The 19,236-nt window shown below is 40.3% G+C and overlaps 2 protein-coding genes across 7 annotated transcripts in view; one reads left to right on the forward strand and one right to left on the reverse strand.

Annotated features, from left to right (window-relative positions):
* rfx1b (regulatory factor X, 1b (influences HLA class II expression)) overlaps positions 1–14,909 on the forward strand; it is a 15,793-nt gene extending 884 nt beyond the window's left edge. The window contains exons 1-18 of one of the 6 annotated variants that reach the window (XM_014334432.2): positions 241–445; positions 1,564–1,933; positions 6,923–7,020; positions 7,210–7,299; positions 8,394–8,467; positions 8,598–8,895; positions 8,987–9,168; positions 9,263–9,382; positions 9,694–9,815; positions 9,964–10,082; positions 10,548–10,651; positions 10,740–10,891; positions 11,087–11,184; positions 11,440–11,589; positions 11,702–11,913; positions 12,002–12,155; positions 12,276–12,321; positions 13,179–14,909. In XM_014334432.2, coding sequence (XP_014189918.1) covers positions 1,585–1,933; positions 6,923–7,020; positions 7,210–7,299; positions 8,394–8,467; positions 8,598–8,895; positions 8,987–9,168; positions 9,263–9,382; positions 9,694–9,815; positions 9,964–10,082; positions 10,548–10,651; positions 10,740–10,891; positions 11,087–11,184; positions 11,440–11,589; positions 11,702–11,913; positions 12,002–12,155; positions 12,276–12,321; positions 13,179–13,354 — 2,544 coding nt within the window. In that variant the 5' untranslated portion in view covers positions 241–445; positions 1,564–1,584 and the 3' untranslated portion in view covers positions 13,355–14,909. The other 5 variants (XM_005925108.3, XM_014334430.2, XM_014334431.2 and 2 more) reach the window with 5 other exon arrangements.
* Positions 14,910–16,244: 1,335 nt separating this feature from the next.
* Positions 16,245–19,236, reverse strand: part of dcaf15 (DDB1 and CUL4 associated factor 15) — a 10,247-nt gene continuing 7,255 nt past the window's right edge. The window contains exons 10-13 of the mRNA XM_005925101.3: positions 18,095–18,177; positions 17,897–18,001; positions 17,686–17,801; positions 16,245–16,893 (exon numbers count right to left, since the gene is read on the reverse strand). Of these exons, the coding sequence (XP_005925163.1) occupies positions 16,838–16,893; positions 17,686–17,801; positions 17,897–18,001; positions 18,095–18,177 (360 nt within the window). The 3' untranslated portion in view covers positions 16,245–16,837. The remainder of the gene's footprint in view (positions 16,894–17,685; positions 17,802–17,896; positions 18,002–18,094; positions 18,178–19,236) is intronic.

Raw genomic sequence — 19,236 nt, forward strand, 5'->3', positions numbered from 1 at the left:
TGAACGTCCCATTATCATCATCGAATACTAATTATTTATAAGAGAGACACACGGGGACAGAGATAACCACCGCTTTCTGTGAATAAGAATGAATTTACATCCCATCATTTCCAATCTGTGTGACATTTTGGGCAATCAAAAAAGTAACATTACAAGCGTTCATTTGACGTTAGAATCTAGCGAAAGTGATAGACATGTGTAACCAGCCAATCAACGGTCGAGTTTTCCAACCGATGCTTCGACCACCTCCTTACAGAGCCAACCAACATTTAGCAGAGGGAGGGGTAACGACAAGAGGGTAGCAACAGTTGCCCCGGTGAAGGCTCGGCGCCATAGTCACGGTAGTCCTGGCGACAAGAACTAAGCAACGGGAGTCAACAACAACAACCTAAATCTAAGAGGAAAAAACTTTAACGCCTAAAAAGGACAAACCCGGAACAAACAGGTGAAAAGTAAACTATCTCTGAATTTCCATTTAATTTTAGGTGAACTGTGTGTGTGCGTGTGTTTGTGCAGTCGCGAACACTCGCGCAAAATCGCTCGAGCGTTTCGGTGATGAAAGTGGTTGCTAGCTTCTTTCCAAACGTAGACCGTTGTTATGGCGATGTCAGATCTTTGATAAGAGCACAAGATGGCGGGTGTGTTGTGGCGCCTGTCGTACTTTTTTCTGCTATTTTGTCATAATGTTCAGGTTGTTTGTCACAGTTTCGATTACCGAGAAACTCACGAGGCGAGATTTGTAACGTGGTCGTAGATTTATTCGCTATCGACGTGACTAGCTAGCAGTTGGGTAGCTTGCGTTAACGTCATAACTCAACGTGAGCGATCTCCTAGCTGGAGAGGGGGGAGCTATCACTTTCTCAACTTACATTTCAAACAAAAGCTGACTAAAGAGATTAAATACCGAAACGCACACCAAACTACACACGCACCACTGGGTTTTTAATGAGTTTTAAACGCACACAAGATGATTGCACTATGTTTCATAATCATTTAGTGACTTTGAAAAAGTTTCTTGCGCTGACATTGAATCCAGTGGAAGTGACTGTCGTGAGGTCGGTGTGCCTCATGCTTGTGTTGTGTGGCATGTTGGTTCACGCAGGATTGGCTTCTCGCGCAGTAGGATGGCCTCTAGTATTTTTTTTCTTCAGGTTATGCAATCACGGGACTATCCACAATCCGTAAATTTAATTGCTTTTTTGCTCAGCGGTTTTGATTGTTTTATTTGAGATGAAATGTCATGGCCATGGTCAGTCAGAAACATTTTGGAAAATTTGATTAATTGCGTTATCTGTTATGCTGTAAGATTATACTGGTTCTTTCCGTTTTGACAAAACAGGAAAGGCTTTAGACTACTGCTTAGTCTCAGACAAAAGCCCTACTTCCTCATAAGGTTTATGTTACAGGCACACAAGGACAAACACACACATACACACACACAAGCGCTCACTCACTCTGAGTGGTCAAAGCACGGTGAGATAATAGGACAACAAAGTGTATTTCTGTGTATGTTCATAGCACCTTCATTAATGACTGTTATTTTTTCTGTATCCATAAAACCAGTGCCTCAAAGCATTGGTTGCCATGGCAACTTCTGGATACTCCGAAGACCTTCAGCCTCAGCAGGCCAACACAGTAACCATAGCAACACCTGCTTCCACCACACCCTCATCCGCAAAGACTGCACACTTCCTGTCCGAGATCCCACCAGCCTCTGGAACCATTTCGTCTGCTAACCAGTCAACTGCTGCTTCTAAAACTGGACAGGATGCACTTTGTTCTCAGGCTCCGCCCACCCAAGCCCAGAGCCAGAAGGCTGTGGTTCTGACTACTCCCACACAGCACTACGTGAACCCTAATCTTCAGCCTTCTCCAGTCCAGGAGAGTAATGGTCAAAGCAGCTCACCTCAGTACATCATAGTAACAATTCCAGGTGAGAGACTACCTTAGGAGTGACTGATACACACATACACATACACACACCAGGATTCAACATTACCAATGAACTCGTAGCCCAGGCATGTTGACTGGTCAGCTGCCAATGTTTGGATAATTGGCTAGAATGAAGCTTCACTAATGAGTATTTTTTTCTCACAGTCAGTATCTTTATGTTAAAATGCCAACAAAAGTCTTGTTGAAAATGAAGATAAAATTGTTTAAATGCAAAGGAAAGTGATCTGTTGCTCTACTTCCATCCACCGGCAGTTAGTTTTACACAGTCAAACCACTGCTGAATTAAGAAGTGAAGAAATGAAAAGAAAATGAAAACTGTCTGTGTGCAGACACTGTTTACTATATAGTTGTGAAATGTATAAATTTCACAGATTTCTTGTAAACTTTGTTGAAGGCTGACAGCAGTGTTCCATCCCTCTCTGGCAATGATTAGCACAGCATGCAGGGTTGAGTGTTATTTAGATTAAACTAGTATAATTTTTTTTTTCGCCACGTGTCTGTTGGATAAAGTCTCTAGACAGCTGTGTTACATAGTTTGTCTACCAGAAACTGGATTAATATGCTTATGTGGAAGCAAATGGGTGATAAATTTCTTGCAGCAGCCCCTCTTGTACCTACTGGCATCTCTACTTCAGACTCTGGGTGCAGCTGTTTTTTTGTTTTGTAGAAATGTGTGGAGCCAATTCTAGATTGAGCACTAGGCTGTATGATCAGAGGAGAGGTATTTATCCCATAAATCTGTCCCTAATGTTTCAGATGAATACTGGCTTGGATTCAAGCTTTTTGATTTGGACAAGACAATTAGACCCTCAAAACACATTTTATTAACAGAAAAAAACTACTCCTTGAAAAAACACTGAGAATCACTAGATTTAGTATCACACACTTAATGTTTTTTTTACAACTACAGTGACTCTTTGCTTGTCTTTAAATGCGCTCTCCCAGATGCTGTTTGTGGAGGAAGACTCATCACTTTGTCACTCTGTGAATGAACTGTGTTGTTGTACTTGAAAGAAAGAGGGAATTTCCTCCACAGAAATGAATAGCTGGGTGAGGCATGTAAAACACAAGGCCTTGTTCACCTTTTTTTGCATTTCAAATCAATGTTTTAAGCTCATTACATTCGCAAACCTCATGCTCGTGATCTGGTATTTATGCAGTGCTTTCCTAGTCCCACTGTCTCCTCAAAGACTCGTTACACTTTAAGCCAGATTGAGTCATTCACACGCATTCATACAGCACTATATTCTATGCACTTTGAGCTCTTTACCTAATACACACTCACAGACTACTAATGGATGCATCTTTGGGATTTTACTATCTTGGCCAAGGACACTTTGATATGTGAAGTTGAGGAGCCGGGGATCAAACCACTAAACTCCCGGGCTAGAACCGCCCAGATATGTGGCAGACTTTGGCTTGCTCGTGGGTATTTGAATAACAGAACTTCTATGAAGGGATGTCAGTGCATGTGTGTTGTACAAACACTAAAAACATAATGCTTGGATATCCAAGCATTATGTTTTTACACAGAAAATGAGATTTCAATCTCAATTAGAATACCTAGAGCATAATATCAGAAGTAATAATAATTATTCCATTAATAATAATAAATAATAATTTTGCATTGATGTTTCCTGATCACCCATCAGTCTTATTACAGAAGATTTCTGTCATCTCTTGCTATCTCTTTAAGAAAGAAGAAGTCAAACCAATATCTAATACCTTTTTTCCAACGAAGCAGCACTGGTGCCTACTGTAGAACCGGTTCCACACATTTCCCCTGTGGGGAAAAAAAATAAAATAAAAAGGTGTTAGTGCCAAAAAGCTAGTACTGGCAAGACATTACATAATTCCTGTTCCCAAGAAAAAAAACAAAACCAGAAATTTTTGGGTTGGGATGCCACAAAAGTTGTAAATTATAGTAGCAAATGTACAAAATTAGACATTAGAAATGAAGGTAACTGACGTAAGATGGATTAATAACACTTTTGAACTTAGTACTTCTTATCTAGGAAAAGTTCAATCAGCCATGGCTTATTTTAAAATGTATTCTATTAAATAAATACAAAAGCTTAGTCAAAAAAACCTAATCGGTATTTTAAAAAATTATGCTAACTAGAGGAAATGAAAAGAGACCCCAGTGTCAGTGCCCATCTGTATGTTTATTTTAGGGCCTTCTATTTGTAGATCTTTTTTCCTGCCAGTATCAGGTGACGCTGTGCCCTCTCACCCAGAGTGAGAGCCTCACAGGCCTGTTGCCTGGGGCTTGTCTCTGCCTCATAAATTAGGAATACAAAGTACACAATGTAACAGTATCTAGAACATGGACTACAGTAAAAAGAACAGACTTTGTGCATGTTTGTTTTCTGTATTTCAATTTTTTGATAGCTTGTTGGAAATATAGTTTAAGATTTCTATAACATGAATAATATTATGCAGTTAGGGGCATAAGTATTTAGTGACTGACACATTTTGTGTAATTTAACAAAAAAACAAAACAAAAATCGTATTAACTCTTTGAGAATTATAGCCATTTTTTCACACACCCTTCAGAGGCATAAAAGTAATTGGACAAACTAAGACAGTTTTAAAAATAAGGACTGTTTTCTAATACTTGGATGTGATCCTATCCTGCCAATGGCCGCCTGAAGTCTGGAACTGCAGCTGCCTTCAGCTGTTCGTGGATCTCCCTGCATTCATTATTTAATAACAGAAAGGTTGCTCTGTTTGGGTCGAGGTCAGGTGACTTGATCATTGAAAAATAACCCATTTCTTTTCCTTGAGAAATTCATACTGCTTTTGCAGTATGCTTTGGGTCATAATCCACAGCACTATGGTCATTTGCACTGCGAAACCCCGTCTGATTAGTTTTGCAACATTTGGCTGAATCTGAGCAGAGACTATAGCCCCGTATGCATCGTTATTTATCCTGATACTTTTCTCAGCAGTCACGTCATCACTAAACACTAATGACTGGGTTCCACTGTTTGATATAGATCCCCATTCCATAACATTATCTTCACCATATTTAACATATAATGTCGTAAGCTGCCGAACATGAGCTATTTCTCCATTCCTCCAGACTTTTTTCTTCACATCATTCTGGCACACATTAATCTTGGTCTCATCTGTCCAAAGAACTGTGTAGGCGCTTGCTTTCTGTCAAAGTTTAATGTGGACGTCTTGTTCTTGAATGTATTTTGTGGTGTGCACTTTGTTGTAAGCTCTCTTAAATGTAGACGTTTACTCTTTGAGAGTGCTCTTGAGTTAGATATTTTGAAGCTGGAACCAAGGAATGAATTCTGTGATCATCCACTGTAGTGGTCTTTCAGGTCTTTTGTTGCTGCTGACCTGGCAAAATCAGCCCTCCTTTCTAAGAAAGCACCATATTGTTAATTTGATGACTCCTAACGTTTTTGCTGTCTCTCAGATAGGTTTATTGTGGTTTTTCAGGTTAAGGATGGCTTCCCATGCTTAGATTGACAAGTAGACCTCATGTTGAATGTTCCAGTAAACAGTTGCCTAAGCAGTTTCAGCACAGTTAATGAATTTGTCATGCAATAACAAGGAACTGTCTTCACCTTTCCATTAAATTGCTTCCAAGTTGTCCAATTACTTTTCTTTTTTAGGTGTTGAAAATGATTTATACAGTCATGGCTGTACGGTTAATACAGTACTTTAAAAAAAAAAAAATCAACTGAAAATCTGCACCTCAGTCATAGCTTGATTTTTTGATTTCATATCCATTGGGGTGGTGTACAGAGGCAAATTTACAAAACTTTTGGCATTGTCCAAATAATTATGAGTCATAATATATGACTAGATGTTGTTTTGCACTGTAAGGTTTAGATGGTGTTTCTTAAATGTTGCTTCAGTCTGGTCTAGAACATAACATTTACATTTTCATTATTCAATAGTTAACAATATAGCTGTAAAACGAGAAAATTTTTTTTTTTATGGTCCTTGTAACCTTCAGGTTGTATAAGCTTGGATTATTGGTAGGTGATTGAAAAAATAAAAGCAAAGTTCTCTAACAAATAACTGACTTATCAACTGTACTAATTATACCAATTGATGAAAACAATAGAATTCTAAAGTGGTGTGTTTGGGCTGGGGTTGCAAACAAGCCCTAAACCAGGTTAAACAACGCAAGCCATCCTTTTTACACAGGATTGACAAATCTTGTATAAATGTATCCACCAAACCACAGACAGACTGGATTTATACTGTTGCACCAAACACAGGTGACTAGTTAGCTGTCAGACTGATGTTGTTGCCTGAATAAAAAACTTTTTCTTGTAAAATGGGAGGTGAAATTGTGATCAGAGTTATCATTTACAAGCACCTAGGCCAGAGCGTTTAGCTATAATAATGTAAAATTCAACTGAGTGGTACATTGGGCATTAGTCAGCTATGACTTGACCAAAGTGTAGTTACTGGTAGTCTATTTCTACAGTGTTCAACCTTGGTTGGAGTAAGAGCATCACAACAGGAGTAACAGTACAGGTGGTTAAAGTAAAACGTTTTCTCACCCGAAAAATAAAAACAAGTGAATATTGCCCTCTCCTCCACCCAACCTCCGTTCTCTATTTTCTCCCGCTGTTGTCAACCCACACGTATCTCTCTTTTTTCCCCTCTCATCTGATCTCCATGTTTACAAGATGGAGGGATTTCTCTCTCCATCTGGGGAGATTAGCTGTCCAAGGCTGTCCCTTCTGCATACAAGATATAAGGATGAAATGAGAATTGGACAGACACACTTCTCCTCCTCCTCACTGTCCATCTTTCCTCAATAGAGCAAAAAAAGAAACTTGATTGCGAGATGTTCTGTGGTGGCTGTTATTACGATTTGGAACCAGTCTGTCGTGAGTGCTTTGCTTGAAGCGATGGTGGATGGGTTTTCAGTTAAATGTGCCTGATCGTCAAATGAAACCTTTCTCCTTTACCTTTTGTGTTTCATCCACAGATGACTCTGTGCCCTCCAGTGACAGTTTGTCAGACTCCAGCCCGCCCGCCCCTGGTGTACCTACTCAGGTGGTCCAATCAGTGCAGACCACCCCACAGGTAAGATGCACACATATATTCATTATGATGGGAATCCCCCTGTATGTTGGAGACAATGTGGACACCAACGAGCACACCACACATACTGTGGGACTGCTCTTTGATCAGGACTTACTGGAATGACATTCACGAAACACTACAAGAAATTTTCAACTTTCAATCTGACGCTCTGGCTTTATACATCAACAGAGGTCAGTGTTGCAAGCCGTGTCTCAGGCAGCCAAGAGGAATCAGACAGGCCACGTCAACAATCTACAGTCTGTGCATATAACCCCAGAGGTAAGGAAGATAATTCCTCTCATCACTTCATCAGCATGTCAGTCATGCCACACCACGTACATTGATCTGCAACAGCACACCGCTGCCAGTTTTGTTTCATTAGTTGTAATCCTTAATAGCCTGCTATCATACAATTAAGTTAACAAATTGGGTTTAATTAATGTGTAATCAACATGTTGAGTGCACAGTATGATATTACTGAAGACCGGGAGAACCTCGTGGGCAGTCAAAGAGACAGTTACTTTTCAGGACTCGATGAAAGCAAATCAAATATTGAACTTGGTGAACGAATGCTTGCTCTGCTTGTCTTCTTCATAATGCCTGATGAAGATTAAGACATTGCTTTTGTATAAATGTTTTAAGGAATATTTTTGCAACCAATTTGAAATTGCCAGAAAGATAACTTAATGCCAAGTGGATGTGTAGAAAGAGAACAGTTTTGCAGCTTTTTACCTAGTAGTCACACCAGCATAGCATGTATTAAGCTTGCATTTCATTGAGTTGAAATGTACTATAACAAGTGCATCTTGTATAGTAACTCCTTAGAATTAAAAAAAAAATAGAATATAGCTTTTCAGTCACAAATGTGAAATCAAAAGGTTTAGCCGTCTTGTTCACACTGTGCCCACACATATTTTATGTTCTGGTTAAAGAGTCGATTTGTCTTTCCGTCATTACAATATTTACTATCTGCTTTAATAAGTAAAATACGAATAATTATCGAGAGCATAACTGATGCACGCTAAGTTTCACTGCACCCTTCACTTCAATTACACTTTAATTACATTAGTTATCTTTAGTTATAGAGTGCTTTTCACAGTTGTTCATGCAACACCATCATAAGGAGCAGATTTTAATAAAGTGGGACATTCAAAGCATATCTGCATGTTGCTGAGTTTTGTCATTAGGTGGAAAATGCAACTGTTAGTCATGTTGAGCACAGTCTGTTAGTGTGACACTTTAAATTGTGAGATGTGGGGTGCCATCTCCTTTCCTTTAGGAGGATGGTCCAATATATTCTATGCTAAAGGAGGACTTCGTTCAGTTCTTGCAACCCTTTAATTGTGTTAATCTCCTTTTTGCTAATTTTTCAGGTAGAGCATGTGTACTCTGGCCAGATCCAATATGTGGATGGAGCAGGAGATGCAACTTTCACCACACCCACCATGTAAGTAGTAAAGCACCTGATCTGTCTGTCTGTTTGCTCTATGCTCACACGTTCAGTTACACACACTCTGAAACTTTGCTTGTCACAGAGCCATTGATATATTTCATTGTCTGTGTCTTTTCTTGTCCAGTCGACCGAACAATTACCCCTTCTCCGAGTCGCCCCTGTATTCCCAGACACCTCCTACGTCCGCCTCCACCTTTTACGAGGCCACGCCCAGCTCTGAGTCAGACATCACTGGATCTGTGACTTCACAGCCAGTTTCTGTGGCAACAGCAGGAGCCAGCAGCACAGCAGCTGCTGCAGGTGGAGGTGGTTACGTTATTCAAGGAGGTTATGTCTTAGGAGCAGGAGGAACTCCAACAGCAGGTGGAGGAGGAGGAGGACAGAGTTACTCCAGCCCCAACTCTCGTGCCCCACCTGCTACCGTGAGTCGAAAAGTTGAAAGTGAAGCACATCTATGATCTGTGACAGCCTACCACCCAAAGGTTCAAATACTGTGACGTCCTTTTTCCCCAGGTGCAGTGGCTCTGTGATAATTACGAGGGGGCTGAGGGGGTGAGTTTACCTCGCTGCACCCTCTACTACCACTACCTGCTTCACTGCCAGGAACAGAAACTAGAACCTGTTAATGCTGCATCTTTTGGAAAACTCATCAGGTCTGTCTTCATGGGGCTGCGTACACGGAGATTAGGAACCAGGTACAGAAAAACACGCATACAGACACACATACACGAACTGTGCAAGACCAGTCTCTCAAGGGTTTATCATAACATTTTCCTGTGTATGTTTCAGAGGGAACTCTAAGTACCACTACTATGGTCTGAGGATCAAATCCGGGTCACCTCTGCTCAGACTGATGGATGAACAACAGCACATGGCGATGAGGCAGCAGCCTTTCTCACAGAAAAACAGGTAGCCACCCATGCACTCTAAAACTTGTCCTTGAGCCATTACAGGTACCGAGCTTCTAAATATAGTATGAAATACTAGTAGAGTACATCATTGCTGAAAAATATTCCTCCTGTGGTTTATGATTTCATTCTATGCATGGATGACATTTCGTTCTTATCCACAACCGGTCCTCCTGTCGGGTTTTACGTTATTTTGTCAAAACTGAACACCTTGTGTGAAAAGATCCACTCAAACAAAAATATGTAAAAATACAACAATAAACTGTCCCGATAACTCTGGCTCTGTTTCTGTGTGAATGATGTGACAAATAGGGTAAAGCCAGTTCAGAAGTCACAGGGGATCACCAACGGCACAGTAGGCGGGATAGGTCAACAGCAGGGCTCGACACTTTGTGACATTTCGGCCCAGGTGCAACAGTACCAGCAGTTCCTAGGTGAGGAACACCTGCACATTGTTCATCATTGTTTCTTTTTTAGTATATTGAATAAGCAGTTTAAAAAATGGATGGATATGATTTTATTTCAAATGATACTGAATCAACTCTCCGTGGTTCCTGTTTCCTGTGCATTATCAATGTGCAGAGGCATCAAAGCAATTGCCAGACTTTGTGGAAATTGATCTTCAAGATCGAACCCTGCCCGATGGGATCCTTTTAGAGCACCTCAAGGCCTTTCAGACTCTGTACAGAGAACACTGTGAGGTATGCAGCTTAGACAAAAGAAATGACATGGAGACTGAATATAATAGTCATGCTTTCCATGTGTGTGTACTTATTTCTCTTGCCATTATTTACTTATTTCTCTTGCCATTTCATTTTGTCATTGAAAAAAGCAAGGTTCTTGTAGTTGTTGTAAAGCACAGTAACATCAGCTTCCAAAGAAATGCAAACAGAAACACTGAAGTGAAGTTGTGCTCATTTACAAAGTAGTTTTGGATGATTCACACAGTTCAAAATAATCTTTATTTTATGTTGGACATTGATGCAACCCCTAAGTTTATCCAGCCCAGTTTCTTCTAATTTTCTATCCTGTGTAAATTAGCATCGGGTTTCACTCGCTGAGCCTATTACTTGAAATTTTTAACATAAATACAAGCATCCAGCTGTGCAGTGTTATACATACAGGTCCCATGAACACCTCTGTGATGCTAAGTGTGATCCTCGCAGGCTATTCTGGATGTGATGGTCAACCTTCAGTTCACTCTTGTTGAGACCTTGTGGAAATCATTCTGGAGGTTTAGCCAGAGCAATGATGCAGAATCGCTCAACCTGTAAGTATTGCAAACACACTCAAATGTGTGCACCCAAGCATCCCCTGCTGAAACTGAAGCTGATCAGCTGTTTCACATGTCCACCCAGACACAACGAGTCTGAGAAGCGACTGCCCAAATCGTGCCTGGTGGTGCTGTGTAAGTTTGAGCCAGTGCTACGCTGGACGAGAGAGTGCGACAACCTGCTGTACCAGACTCTGGTGGAGATCCTCATCCCTGATGTACTGAGACCCATTCCAAGTAAGTTAATAATGTCATGTATAAACGTTTTAATTTTCTGCGAAATCCACCTGAATACGTTTCAGTGCTGTTTTAGTGATGTATACTGTATGTAAGAATTATACACTGCGGCTCATTTAAAATGGAGAGAAGTGTTCCTGTGTTTTTGTATATCCCTGTAAATTGCATCTTTCCTCTTTGCATCACCGCCATCAGGTGCCTTAACTCAGGCCATCCGCAACTTTGCCAAAAGTCTGGAAAACTGGTTGACAGGTGCCATGATGAACATCCCAGAGGAGATGGTTCGCATAAAGGTATTTATTTATTTTTTTTACACTGAGCTCTGTATCCGTGTTTTAATTTAGAGCTTTTTCTTTAATACACGGGTGCATCCCTTAGCACTTAGCTCACCTTACATCACCAAATGTAAACTGATAAGTGGGATTTGTGATGTATTTTCTGACTTGGTGGTTTTTAGAGCTGCCATATTGTGATGGAAAAATGTGACTTGTCCTCTTTATGGCTCTTTTTGACAAGGGTGCTTTATTTCTCCTTGCTTTTACTTTCAGGTGGTGTGCATTGGCTCTTTCTCCCAGACGCTGCGTCGTTACACCAGTCTGAACCACCTGGCTCAGGCTGCCCGGGCCGTCCTCCAGAACTCAGCTCAGATCAACCAGATGCTCTCTGACCTCAATCGGGTTGATTTCAATAACGTGCAGGTCTGCCAGTACTGCCGTCCGTGTCTCCTGCGCTTACCTGCTGCTGTACATCAGTGTTTTTTTTTAAATAAAACAGCAGATTGCTCACTGTGCTTGCCTGCGTTCCCCTCAGGAACAGGCATCCTGGGTTTGTCAGTGTGAAGACCGTTTGATCCAGAGGCTGGAGCAAGACTTTAAAGCGACTCTGCAGCAGCAGAACTCTCTGGAACAGTGGGCTACCTGGCTAGATAGTGTTGTGTCCCAGGTCCTAAAGCCCTATGAGCACAACCCTATGGCCCTGCCAAAGGCTGCAAAGGTTTTCCTGCTCAACTGGTCTTTCTACAGGTGAGGGGAAATGGGGAAAAATGGGCTTTGTAAAGATGCAGTTTTATGTTAAAGAAACATTTTCTGAATCTTTTCTTTTCTTCACCAGTTCTATGGTAATCCGGGACTTGACTCTGCGCAGTGCTGCAAGTTTTGGGTCCTTTCATCTGATCCGCTTGCTGTATGATGAGTACATGTACTACCTAATCGAGCACAGAGTGGCTCAGGCTAGAGGAGAAACTCCCATAGCAGTCATGGCAGAAGTATGTACCTGAACACACACTCATACTTGTATTCCACTTTTGAATTAAGTTTATAAATATGTCTATAAATGAGAACCTTCACAAACATTTATAAATGTGCTTTCTTTGCCATGGACACAGTTTGCCAGTACTGTCAAGAGCCGGACCTCTCAAGATATTGAAAAAGGTAAATGAGGATGGTTTTCCTTAAATACTCTTTTATTAGGATTCCTCATAAGCACCAGCCTCAGCCTTAGCCGTTTTGCTACTTTGTAACCACAGCAGTTGCCCCCTGCTGGCCATTACAAAGAATGCTGAATTAATGCACTTCTGCATTGACTTCACTTTTCAGACACTCGTCCATCTTTTATGAAACTCTTTGCGTTACAGATTTAGAGTTCACACCTTTTTCTTTTTTTAAATGCAAACAATAACAAGGTCCCCACTGAGGAGAAGTTTTTATTACAATATGATGACATCAGCGGTTTTTAGAGGTCATTTATGGTGATATCAGTATTGTTAATATGGAAGTGTAGCAAAGTATATTTTGCATCATTGTGAAGTCATGAAATCATGTTTTAAGTTAAAGCAACGAAAGTGCTGAACTTTTGCCTTATTTGTGTTACCCTGACCTTTGACCTTGCATACTAAAATGGTATACTTTAGTATGTAATGTTTAGTATATTGTTGTGAAGTTTGAAGATCATCCATAAGAAACTGTGGGTAATATAAAGGGTTTTTTTTGTTTTGTTTTTTCTACAGATTTTTAAATTTGGTGGTTTGATCCAATTTTAATCAAAATAAAATCAGCTTGAGGCACTATTACATAGAGATGGTGGGGAGGAAGAACTCATGTTTAGGGGGAGAAAAGAAAAAGATGGTGAGACAAGTGTAAAACAAACTACGGGAGAGAAGACAAATGAAATATGTATGCATTAGAGATTCAAACAAAAAACAAAACAAAAGTGCACAGTAGCTGCTGCAACAGGCCAACACTCAGCATGGCACTGTGGTATTTACTTATTGTCTTTCATGTCTCAGAAGAAGAGGAGGAGGATGACGATGAATATAGTGAGGAGGACACTGGAGATTTGGTGCTGCAGTCCAGCTCTCTGAGCGCGGTTGATGATGAGAAGGAGGTGATGGAGCCGCCAGTCAAACAGCCCAGGACAAACTTAAGCCTGCACACGCTCAATGAGACCGACAGCACACCACCTTAGCTAATCACCTGTATGGTTAGCACAATGCTTGACACATGCCTTTGCTTTAAGTTTCAAATCATGTCATCTCGTTCTGTTGCACCATGTGAGCTTCTGGTTTGCATGTTTGGTCGTCTGTGGTGAGAAAGTGGGAGGGCCTTTTGCCAAATTTTCTCTGCTGTCCTGTTTGCGCTGCAGCCTTTATGTTTACCTTCACTTTATCATTTCACAGTCCCCCCCCCCCTCGTTCCCTGTGCCTTCCCTGCCTTTTCAGTGGCTGCTCCTGCCCAGCCTGAATTATATATACGCATATTCTTGATTCCCTCCCATCCCGCCTTAACCACTGACCTGATTGCTGTGGAGAGATTCATTGTCCTCTAAACTCAAATATCACTTTAATTACCTTTAACACAATGACTATGCAGGGGAGCTGGACTTGAATGAATGATATTGTCTGAAAAATATATTTGTTTAAGAGTAGCATCTAGAATGATACTGCATCATGAATTTTTGTTGGCACATGGACGTTGAGTGAAAGGTATTTGGCTTTATAAATGTGACTCCTTATTCATTTGGCCAACTAACTGATACGCTGTGCCTTTTGAGAGATTTCTAGGCTTAACAAAAAAAGGTTGTGCTCTATATATTCTGTATCGGTGGTTCAATAAATGAAGGTCCTGTGAAGTAGTCGTGGTGTTGTCATGAACTTTTTGTAGCTGTTAAAAGAAAAAAAAAAATTGATCGTCTAGTTTTGTGATGATTCTGCCTGGTTTGTTTTTCTTCATCCATCCTTTCTTTCATCATCAACATCTTTCTTTCACACATAAACATCCAGATGACTCGAGTGCAACCCCCCCCCCAGCTTTTCCCACCTGATCAGCTCCACATATTTTGCAATCTTTGTACCAGCTAGATGTACCAGCTATCTCAAAGTTTTTGTAGTGTAAGAGTAGATGTTTATTTTCAGAAAGTGTGTATGCTGGACGTTTGTAGATAACTTATATTATGTACCTTTTTGTGAACGCCGTAATATATCCAAAATATTCGTATGTTGTTTAACCATTATTGCCTTAATAAGTATGTCGTGGTATGTCCACCAGCCAGAGTCTTGAGCTATATTTTTATTGTGATGATGGACCAAGCATGTGAGTATGGTGACTTAAGATTAACCCCCTCAAAGAGCACACGCTCAACCAGCAGCAATGTGTGACTGTGGGACTGAGGGGAAAAGAAATAAAAATATTATAATGGTAGTGGGATGTCCCTCAGGACCACCTGATTACAAAGATGTCACCAAAGAACATAACAAAGGAGAAAAAAAAAAGTATGTTTACATTTATATATAAATATATATATGTGAGAGCAGGCTACAAAAATCTGACTCGAATTAAAATGAACCGCCAACTGCGATGTCATACAAACTGTGCCGTGGATTCTGTCCCTTGCTTGTGCTGCAGAACCATTTCTGAACGAGGTTCTTGCTGTTATTCTGAAGACCTTTGTACTTAAACCTGTGATCAATGTTTGTAGCTTTATTCTCACTGTTATAACTAAAGAGATGTGATTGCTATCAAAACTTGTGCCAGACTGTTTTTCCTTCATTCCCTGTGTTGTTCTTGGAATTTCTTTCTTAACCACATTTTCCAACTGGAGGTTGGTTTGGGGATGGGCAGTTTGGTTTGGGAGTCCTCAAAATGAAACAAAGGCTGTAATGGAATTGTCCCAAAAAATGACCACTTTTGTTTTCATAATATTTTTTTCTTTGACTTATTTAAACCTAACGGAGACTCAGGAAAAGAGAACCTGAGGGCTCAGAGAAGACCTGCTCTAGATGTTGTGGGGCTGTTGCCCCTCGCAACATCGGCTGTCAGGGGCAGCTCCTCTGGATTGGCAAACTAAGGCAGCAGACCTTTGATCATATAGCCATTTCAGGGGGATCATGATCCTCAACTTGGCTGGGAAAGTTTATGCCACGGAGGATGGGAGTTCATCCATTAGTTAAACCTCAGATTCAGGTTTGGTTTGGTGGGAGTTTGCAGAACTGATTGTTCTGCAAACTCATTCATTCTTTCTTTGGTTCTTATACAAATTAATGCTCAGGTTGTACAAGTCAGACCTGATGGATGGCCCGGGGGTCTACTTCAGCTAAAAGACAGAAGATCAGGGACCATTTAATGAACAGTAAAAGGTAAACCTATATTTAAGTTTCTCTGTACTTAAATTATAAATAAGTATTAAAATTGATTAGTCTACAAAATTGTTCTATTAATACATTCAACTAGTGAAACTTAAAAAATAAAAAGTATAAATGTCAAATTATACAGATGTTTTATGACTGTAGAAGGAAAAAACAAAAAAAACAAAAAAAAAACAGAACAAAATCTGATAAATAGTCCAAAAGGTCTTTAGGCTTCAGACGACCAAATTGAAAATGTAACAAAGAATAAAAATTCTGACGGTTAGGAGCTCATGGAACCTTTTTAGCCTCACTGCAAATACCCAGTACTACCCTAACAGACCCAAAACTCAGTTGCTTTATGGATCATGCAGATCTCACAAGTTGACAAGACTGTACGACGTTTAAAGAAAAACAAAACACGTTTGTGTTTTATTTGTATGTTAATCGGTTAAACATGTGGAGTACTTTTACCTCTTCTCTGTGCATGTTTTCCTTGAGCGAAACCAGCTCTTTGCGTCTTTTAATGTAACTTTAGTACTAGACAGTGTGGTCTGTTCCAATGTTGGGCCTGTTCTGTTTTGTATATAAATGGTTCTAGTTAGGGAACCAGCACTGATTCAGCTGAAGTCACATGACAACTTTTGTGGTAATTATTTCCCCTCCAGGCAAGATCTTCTCTGCAGACTGTTGGATTATTTTCATGTATCCAGTTATCATCACAGCACACTCATAACGCTTTTGAACATTTTATTTAAACAAAAGATCCCAGCAGAATACAGTCTGTATTCCATGCTGTCACTCATACAGCACGACAGCAGCCAGCTAAGCAGGTGACTCTTGGTTCCACTGACGAGGGTTTTAAAAAAACAAAAACAGAAATCAAGTGAAGCAGTAGAGTTTTTCAAATTTCAAATACTGCAGCCTTACACACAGCTGGACAGAGCTGGTCCACACTGGATGAGAAATGAGTTCAGAAGCAGCAAAATCTGTTAAATTTCTCATACACCCACCTTGTACAGATATCACATACATTCAGTTACTCACACTCACTGACAATAAAACTGCCTTAATGTATAAAAACAAAAGTAAAAATGAAGTCTTTGTTCAGTCCAGCTCTTGGTTTTGGTTGTTACAACAATTCAGTACACAATTGCAAAAAACACACAAACCTTTACAGTATTTCATCTGGTTCTTTGTTCGGCTTTAGCAACATGCTACAAACGGAACCTCCGATTAAGGTCGATACTGCAGGTGAGCTCATGTCAACGTGTACTTCTGTGTGCTTTTCTTTATGTTGTTTGGACACATGTGGATCGCTTCTTCCTTCACAATACAATCCAGGTACACCGGTCACTATCTGCCAACACTTGCAGAGATGAGCCTGCAGGTGAGAAAAGAGCGGGACTTAACTCTCTCTCTCTTTTTCTTTTATTGATACAAAAGATTAAAAATAAAAAAAAGACGTTTTTAACCCTCTGGAGGCAGGCGTTGCTGATTTGCAACAGTTAAAAACTAACAACCTGATTGCCCCACATACATATTTTATGAGGTTTTTTACTCAGAAGTACCACTGCAGGACTTGGTTGTGCATTAGCAACAAAAAGTTTAATTTGAGCCTGAGAGGGTTAAGGAAGAGAAGTCAGATCTCTATTTCTTTTTCAGTATAAGGAAGAAACATGAGTTTGGATTAAAGCTGCGCAGGGGCTCAGTCTTTACTTTTTTCCTCAGTTGACTTCTAGTATTAAGCTTAGTAATTTAATAGATGAGGTGGAATGTGATTTCATCATTGGTAACATAAAAACTCATCCCATATACTTAAAAAACAAAGCAATCAATTCATCTTTTCAATCAGTCAGAAACATTAGTCCAAATACACAGGTCATTAACATCTGAGAAGTCTCATCTTTTAATGTTTTTGATGTGCTTTTGGTCTCTAAACAGGGGGCACAGAAAGCCTATTGCTGTCAAATGTTTGGTCCTAAACACAGAAAGAAAGTGCAGTATTTTTTTGGGACTAGAAAGTCAAAGGCTCTCTTGTTTATTCTGATCTTCTATCTTACAGCTCACTAAGGTCTCATTTCTCCAAAAAGGACTTAACATTTGGCAGTTTTTATTTTTGACAGATTTATTTGGGAGGATTTATGTTCATCTGTTTCTGTGTCTATATACTCACCCTTGTGGAGAGCTTCATTGGTCATGCGGTTGATGTAACGGGAGCTGCTCTCGGGGACAAGCCACTTCATCACCGTGTTCACACAGGACTTCCTGTACGAACTCCAGACGGTCCCGCTGACGGACAGACAAAACCTTTCAATACAACTGAACTAATGAGAAACAGGAGGCAGAGAGAACCTGTGTATGTGGTACAGGCTTGCAGGGCTCACCTTGTCTGACCCTTGACTTCTGTGAGGTCGCCAACACCCACAGTGCGACATACACCCGTGTTGAGGTCCCAGCTAACCTGCAGGTTGGAATGGTATGTGTTTGGCCTGAAAACAAAAAGAGCCACCGGGTCAAAAATCCAAGGCGGGTCAAACAGGTGAGGGTCGAGGTGCTTTAGGGTAAAAGAGCAGGCGAAGTACCTGCAGTGCTCCTCGTCAGAGTTGGAGAATGCTAGTAACAGCAGACCAATGTTGATCATCACAATGTTGCTGTCTGGACACACCTGATACACATCAAAAACATGTTACCTACATGCAAAGTGTTCTTCCATGGTTCATGCACTAAATGTATGAAATTAAAATTAAGGAAATCAGAAATTTCCTAGTTGGAGAAAACTAGTGGACTAGAAATTAAAAAAAAAAAAAAACTGCAAAAAAATTCATACAATCTACTGAACAGGCTTAAACACTGACTGTGTGTATTTAAGCCTTGCTTTTTTATTTTTAATTTAACCAGAAAGTCCCTTGAGATTAATCTCTCTTCTTTTTTTCAAGGGAAGCATAACCAAGGAAACAAAAGCCTGCAAAAATGATAAAGCTGCATTTTCCATAAACAGACAGCAACACATAATCTAAAATCCACCTCTGGAGCAACAGTTGCACTCTTCAGTTACAGAATCATTTATAAGTTCTTTAAACCCACCAGCGAAACAAAAACATTAACCTTTAGTTCTTGTTGTTATGAAGGTTACTCTGTGACCAAGGTGCAAAATAAGAGAACACTATGCCTCCAAGTTCTGCAAAAATACAAGTATCCTTAAGAGGTCTAAACGAGGGAAAAATCTTAAGTGTAGGTTTGTGACAAATCAGGAAGACTCCATTTGGCTTTGTTGTTAAAAATATACAAATAATATTAATAATAATAATAATAATAATGTGTATGTGTTAGTCCCCGTAGGGAAATTACTCCTCTGCATTTAACCCATTCACCTAGTGAAGCAGTGGGCAGCCACCCGGGGAGCAGTGTGTAGGGACGGTACCTTGCTCAGGGGTACCTCAGGGTAGGCGTTCAGTGGGGTTGAACCCACAACCTTCCTATCGTGGGGCAACCACTCTACCTACTGAGCTATCCCTGCCAATACTAGTCAAACTGTGATGTGTACTGGACAATAAATTATATGCAAAAGTGAGTCTAGACCAGGGGTAGGCTACGCCAGGCCTCGGCCATATTATACCGTTCACGGTAATACCGGTATAATGTTAGGCAACGATAGGAAAATGAAATATCGCGATAGAATAGGAGTAAAACGCGCATGCGCAGTGCCTTTGTTTTCATACGCACA

Source organism: Haplochromis burtoni, unplaced genomic scaffold (genome assembly GCF_018398535.1).
Source record: "Haplochromis burtoni strain Fernald_Lab_line unplaced genomic scaffold, NCSU_Asbu1 Contig_70, whole genome shotgun sequence".
Taxonomy (NCBI): Eukaryota; Metazoa; Chordata; class Actinopteri; order Cichliformes; family Cichlidae; genus Haplochromis; species Haplochromis burtoni.